Genomic DNA, 7047 nt, shown 5'->3' with positions numbered 1-7047 from the left:
GCTCACCCTTTGAGCTACTGGGAAAGCAAGGACATTTCCAAGCCTGTTCCAGGTGCCGGGACCGTGTCCAGCACTGGGCTCAGTGACTCAACACTGAGGAAATTGCTCCCTAGGGGGAAAGGACCCAGATGAATCACGTCGGTGAGGTGGGGAGGTTAGGGGCTCACTGAGTCACCTCCCAAGGGCAGAGGGAGAGGGAAGTACAGAAAGAGGGGCAACAGTACAGAAAGGAGGGCCAGGAAAGGTCAAAGTGAGGTCTGTCAGGAGTCTGCTGTCTGTCTGCCTCACCATTGTTAAAACTTTGAGTTTTCTGACTATCCTGTGGGACAACTGAGATCCAGCAAGATGGGAAGGGGATCTGGCTAAAGCAATGCTGGCAAAATCAAGTAAGACGCAAATTCACCCTTCAGTCTAGACACATCCCATGCCTCAGCCCCTCTAATGGCAAGTAGAGGCTAGAAAACAGGTTGGTTCAGGCAAGGAGTTTCAGGTTGCATGCCACTAAAGTCCCCTCATCCCTCCAGCCAACTGCGCATGGGGTCGGGGTGCACCGCCGCTACGAGACACCAGGGGGCGCAGGAGCGTCACGGCTGCCGCAAGCGCCTGAGCACAGAGGCCGCTCTGCGGAGAAATGCGCTCCCAGCTTGCTGGGGTCCCACCGCGGAATTGCGGACTACGCGGCTCTGGGGCTTGCAACCTCTTCAGTCTCCCGGAACGGAGATGCAGACCTACCTGGTGGCCTTAGAGACGTAGTGTTCTCACCCCATACTTGGGAATGGTGCGCCTGTGTGTGTCAGGGAGCACTTGTCTCCTTCACAGATCTGCTACCGCTTCAGGGCTCGCCCCCTTTTGGAGCGACCTCTAAATTTCTCCCTCTACCTCTGCCTTCTGCACTGGAAGGAGAGAGGGGACCTCAGGGTTCCTGGACTGCGACTGCGGCCCTCTCCCTCCACTGCGCTGGACTCGGCCTTTGGGCTCTGGCTGGGCTGCTGAAGTCCAAGTGATGGGGAGAATGTGGTGCGGCAGTGCACGGGACTCTGGGAGGTGCTCTGCCAAATAGGAGGAGTGGCGATGGGATTAGCGGAGGGCAGCAAAGGCTGAAGAGGCGACCGAGGAGAGGGGATCCCCATAGCCGGCCCGCTGGAGCAGTCTTGGGAGGGTGACGGCCTGGCGGGGGCGAGTCGGCCGGGATCTGGTGGGGTCTGATCTTGGGAAGACGTTGAGGTGCTGTCCCTGGTGGCAGGGACGTAGGCGGGGCCTGGAAGCCTAAGGCGGGGCGGGGGCGGGGGCGGGGCGGGACCGGGGCGGACCCTCGCGCGGACCGGCGAAGCTGTTGCGGACGCGCTGACCGAGCGCAGCGGGCCGGCCGGGCTGGCGGGGCGGGCGGGTGTCTGCGAGCATGGTCCTGGTGTTGCACCACATCCTCATCGCTGTTGTCCAATTCCTCAGGCGGGGCCAGCAGGTCTTCCTCAAGCCGGACGAGCCGCCGCCGCCGCAGCCATGCGCCGACAGCTTGCAGGTAGGGGGGCCCCCCATTCTGGGTAACAGGGAGAATCGGGTGTCCGGGGAGAGTCTGGCCAGGGCCCGGTCTTTTGAAGAGCTTATAGTAGTCTGCCTCATGATCCACCCACTCCTGAACCTTCCTCTAAGAGGGGACCTCAGTTCTGAACCAGTCTTAAACCAAAGGGGACTGCAGCCGTACCCAGAAAAGGGTCCTTGATTCTCCAGCTCACAGCCCAACTGTCACTCTAGTTTCCGGTTCCTCCTTGCATCTGGAACCCCTCCATCCCAAGTCCTCAACTTGCAGTCCTCGGTGGGACCCCCGGCCCACACTGAAAGCTCTGAAACTCCCTCCTCAGGATAACTGGACCCCCTTCCCAAGCCTCTGGCCCTGCATGTCAGATTCCAGGCACACCCATACCCCCAAGCCCCTAACAGCAAGAGCTCTACCTCATAAGAAGGCCCTCTCCCCAAACCTGTAACTTCTATTTTATAGCCTTGCCCCCCCCCAATCATCTAGAGTCTCGTCTCCATCTTCAACCCAGACCAAGGGTCTCTTTGACCCCAGCTTCTCTCTCCTCCTCTGCCAGACTGCCCCCGCACAGTTTCCGTCTCTCTTACACAGTCCTTCGGTCTCCTCCTGTTGCCTCCTGACCCCTCGATTCTCCCCATGTGTGATGGCCCCACGTTCTTCCAGTTCGCTCTAATTCTTGAGCTCCTTGTCCTCTGTTCCTCTGCTGTGTTTTTGCTTAGTGGTCGCTCCAGGTTGCCCACCTCTCTTGGTCTGTTCAGTTCTTCAATTTCTACAGGTTTCTGTTTGTTCTAGGGTATTTCTGTGACCATGCCTTCCCTATATATTTGCCTCTACTTTGGGCTGAGGAGGGGACAGGCCCAGAGGACAGGGCTGGCGTGTCTAGGACCTCCACCACTGCCTGTGTTCTCAGGCCTGGCATTGACTCATAAAACATTGACATCAAGTACAATCAAGTACAATGTTTTAAAAGTGGGGAATGTTGTCCCCAAGGGTGCTCAGGGCATGAGGCGGGATGCTGGCACTTATTTCTGCTGTTCTGGTGGTGTCTGGGGCAGTTGGATTTGCAGATGGAGAAAGAAGTAGATTACAAGATGATGTCTATCACCTGTGGTGAGGAATGGGTGAGTGGTGGTGTATGTGTTCGTGTGAGTGTTCTTGAATGTGTATAGCATGTATTGGGTGTGCCTTTTGTGAAAGCATGTGTGTTGTGCTAAGTATGATTGCATCATTTGAGTGAGATTCTTCATGGGGGATTATGGTATGGAAATTATAAATCTTTGGTGTTAACATGCTGTGTGTGGTGTTAACATGCTGTGTGTGGTGTTAACATGCTGTGTGTGGTGTTAACACGCTGTGTGTGGTGTTAACATGCTGTGTGTGGTGTTAACATGCTGTGTGTGGCTGCAGAGGCAGAATTGTGGGTGTGGAGTTGTAGCACCATGTGTGACTCTTATGTGTGCATGTGGCTATGTCTGTCATGGCAGTGTGATGTTGTTGTAGGGACAGCTTGCATGTTGGTGACTGAGCGTGTGACTGTGGATGAGATAGGCTGTAGTATGCAGCCAGGATGAGTCCTAGTGTGGTCCTGTTGGTTTTGAATGGATGTCCGTGAGAGAAGCGTGGAGGAGGTTTGTGTCTGGGTGTGCTTGCAGGCTCCTTGATGGCTTAGGATCACAATGGTACATCTTGGGTTTGCTTGGGGTTTATATTCAGACCTATGTGTCGGTGTTTGAGTGCCACATGTCTGTGGTGACTGTTGATGCAGCTCTGGGCAAGAAAGGGTGCAGCTAAGACCAAGAGATTTGGTTGACCAGGTTGGGGTGGGCAGGAGGAGGCAGTTTGCAGCCTGAGAGATTTGCGTGTCTACAAATGTGTGATATTTTGGCGTGATGTTAAGCGTGCATACATATATGTATGTACATGTCTGCATGTGCCTCTGTCGGAGCAGTGGTGTGTGTGTGTGTGTAATTTAATTGTATGCATGTGTCTGTGGCTAGGGAGGTGAGTGTGAGGTGTATGAGGTGCATGATGGAAGATAGAATCTGAATGTGGTGTGAAGTGTGGGTGGGTGTGAGCCGTGTGGTTTTCAGTGTCAGCTGTGGGTTCTGTGATCTTTTCTCCCTGTGAACTGTTTGCATGTAGTGAGAGTGTGAAGCATGCACAGTGAGTTATGATGCATTAGGGATGCCTTGGGGGTGGGGCTGAGGTCTGAGGGAGGAAGTGTGTGCATAAGGTGTGTGGTGTGAAGAAAGAGGTCTATTATGTTTGGCCATGTGTGGAATACAGCAGGTGCCCCATAAATGTTTGTGCAGTGACGTATGTGTGCAAGGAGGGCTTGGCTGCTTTCCTGTCCTTGCTTTCCTCCTAATCAGGTCCCTAGAGACACCCTTGCCTGCCCTCCCAACCCAGGCTGCCCCTACCCTTTGCCCTTCATCCTCCTCACTTTGACCAAAGCCTTTGTCTTGAGTTTCCTGCTGAGCAGGCGCTGGACAGGCGGCAGAGGGTGATGCTGTGGTCAGAGAACCTTTGTTCTTTTCCTCTAACTTGTCTCGTGTTTGGGGCCAGGGTTGGAATGGGTGGGGAGAGGATATATGTGTCAGCAAGTCTACTCTGTTTACTACAGCCTGGGCAAAAGGGAAGGTCTAGCACTGGCCAAAACCTTGGGTAGTGTGTCTGGAGGTACCTCTCTATGCAGACTGTTAGAATTGGGATGGTCTGGTGTTCTTTCCCGGTTGCATCACCCCGGAAAGCAGCCACCCCCCCTTTTCAGGCTCCCCTTTCCCCTTCCCTTCTCTATGTCACCACAGGGAGACAACAAGAAAGATCTCAGTCTATGTCTGCCTTTGTTGACCCCATATCAAATGGAGAAGTCACCCCTGTCCTCATAGGAACTATTATCAGAAAGAGTTGACACGGTTAAACATTGGGGGATCCTTTAGTCTGATGGCAGAGGTCCCAGGCACTAAAGACTCACATCACACTCTCGAGGGAAGGTTCTGGGGAAGCCCTTGTGCGCACACTCAACACGCATTAAAGAACATTCTGGACTCCTAAGGTTGGAGGCACAGAGGCATCCCAGTTAGCCAGAAGCTGGCTAGGGTTTTGGCTTCAGCATTACCTTCTAGTTTCTGGAAGATGCTGGACCTCGAAAGCAATGCAAGGTGGGCAGGGACCTGAGGTGACACTGCAAGAGCAGCCTGGCCTGGCTTCAGATCGCAGCCTTGGTCTCCAGCTCTGTCCCTTTTCTATCCATTGTCTTTGGCTGAGTCACTGTCATAATTGTCGTCATCGTCATCATCATCTTTTAGCTAGTTTCTTCTAACTTCTGGGCTCGCCTAACAGGTTAACCATGCAGTTGTCTACAGCACTGCTGGAGGCCCTGCTCTGTGCCTCACGGGTACAATTTAAAGTGTTAGGATTATTTTGTGGAATGCTTACCTTCTGTGTGCAGCAACCCTTCCCCTGCCTGGGTCAGCTGGTTCCTTCCCAGGCGAAATTGCACTTGGTTCCATGAAGCCTTCTATGTCCACCCCCACCTAGCTAGGTCTGTCTCCTACTTGCCATGGGATGTCCATGACTGCCCTGGAGAGCTGGCAGAAACTGACGCTCTGAGCACAAAGGGGACCTAAAGCAGCACTCTCCCCAGAATCTTCTCCTTCTGACACTCACAGAGAAGACAGATGAGATGGCCCAGCCAGGGCTCATAGCACGTGGCAAGGCCCATACCACCGTCCAGCTCTCCTGGCCACCAGGCTGGGCTCTGGCCCCAGCATCACGCTGCTCCTTGGCTGGCCTCTGAGCTGCCGTGGCTGGTAAATGATTATTAATGACCCCCCCCCCCGGCAAAGAGACAGGAAATGCTTCTCAGTCACAGCTGGGCACTCTTGCCTGCCAGCTTACCAGCCGAGCCTGCCCTGGCCATGGTGTGAGCATCACGCTAGTCCATTCTTCCCTGCCATCCTCACTCCCCCTGCCCCTCTCCCAGGAGTATGGAGCAAGCAGAGACAAGGCTTCCTTTTCCATATCCTTGCTCCTTCCTCCCCACCTCTCATTTCTACCACCTTACTTTTCTCAAACAAGAAAGAAGTAACCCTCTTCCAGGAAGCCTTCCCTGAATGCTCAGCCAGTTCTTCTAAGACCTGCTCTCATGAGCCTGAGAAGCACTGGTCTCCAGCATGGTAAATTCAGTCCTTACTCTCACGGCTGCTCTGGTGGCTTCAGGGCTGGGCTGAATGCTCTCTGTAGCCTGTCCTCGTCTCCTGGAAGTCTTCAGGGCTTCTCACACCTCCTGCTCTGCCTGTCCTAAGCATACTCTGTACCACTCGGCTTTTGTAGGTGGATGCTGGGCCAATGGGAAGGGTGACAGAGAGATGAGCGAGAAACTGGCCTTCATGTGCTCCATACCTTCCCTGAGCTGAGCCTGTGATGGGTGCTGGGACTGAGGAGGGAGGGGACCTTACTCTAGGGGACCTTCTAGCCTGAGGAGGGTAGAAACTTCTGTGACTAAGGCAGTCACCTGGGGCCCTCATTCAGCTCCGAGGTAGAAGAAGAGCAAGCTGGGAAGCCTTCAGAAAGAAATAAATCTGATAGCTGAGAGCTGGGCCTGGAGAAGATTCTGGACAGAAGGGAGGATGGTAACTGTGACAACTTGGTGGCAAACAGAGGGAAGAAGGCTGGCCCTCTCAAGTCCCATGTCCTGCCTGTGGAGCTGGATCTTGGACCACCACGGGGTGGGGGCAAGCTGAATGGATGGAAGGCTGGGAAGGATGTCAGGAGACAGGAGATGAGGCTTGTGAGGCTGACAGGACTTACAAACATTTTCAGGACATCAAACCATGATGAGGACTCTGGATGTTTTCCAGAGAGCCAGCATGAGGCAGGGAGGAGGGGGTGGAGGGGGTGCAATGTCATGTCTAGTGCACACACAGCTTCCTGGAGTGGAGGCTGGGGTTTAGGCTGCCTTGGTCCAGGCAGGGGATCACAAAGCCTGGACAGGGAAAGGGTGGGAGGGAGAGGACCCTGTGGAGGAGGAGGAGCTGCTTGGGGTGGCTGGGTTGGCTCCATGTCACCTCTGAGAACTCAGGAGAGGAGACACTGGGGCAGGAGGGGAGAGCCTGGGCCTCCAAGGATGCTCTCAGGGGCACATCCCAGGAGGTCACCACCCCTAAGGCTAAAGGGTGAGAAGGCTGCTGGGTCCCCACCTGTGTGTATGTGGGCAACTGGTGTTCTGCCCTGGGCAGAATGTTCAGAACTGGAAAAATTAAAACAAGCTGCAAAAGTTAATAGAATTCAAATCCAGAAGTGTATGAGTAGAAATGCTAATTTATGAAAATGAGAAATGTACACGCTCCTTCTCATGTGAATTGTAAACTTGACTTGAGCTCAGGCTCCCCCAACTGTCTCAGCCCTGGTCACCCCCCAGGGCCCTGGCCTTCCTGTTTTGAGGAGCCTGCCCTTCCTTTCCAGCTGGTGCCTGGGGTGAAGGGAGACATTTTGCTATTCCTGTCCTTTGC

The 7047-nt window shown here is 54.3% G+C and overlaps 1 protein-coding gene across 2 annotated transcripts in view; it reads left to right on the top strand.

The window, feature by feature from the left end:
- Positions 1–1336: 1336 nt before the first annotated feature.
- The window catches only part of Pde2a (phosphodiesterase 2A), a 60403-nt gene continuing 54692 nt past the window's right edge, over positions 1337–7047 (top strand). Inside the window, exon 1 of one of the 2 annotated variants that reach the window (XM_050122612.1) lies at positions 1337–1519. In XM_050122612.1, the coding sequence (XP_049978569.1) occupies positions 1400–1519 (120 nt within the window). In that variant the 5' untranslated portion in view covers positions 1337–1399. The remainder of the gene's footprint in view (positions 1520–7047) is intronic. The other variant, XM_050122613.1, reaches the window with a different exon arrangement.

Source organism: Alexandromys fortis, unplaced genomic scaffold, assembly GCF_014885135.2.
Source record: "Alexandromys fortis isolate MF-2015 unplaced genomic scaffold, M_Fortis_MF-2015_v1.1 scaffold_209, whole genome shotgun sequence".
Taxonomy (NCBI): domain Eukaryota; kingdom Metazoa; phylum Chordata; class Mammalia; order Rodentia; family Cricetidae; genus Alexandromys; species Alexandromys fortis.
The sequence above is the reverse complement of the archived record's forward strand: the minus strand, read 5'-3'. Positions and strand labels throughout refer to the sequence as shown.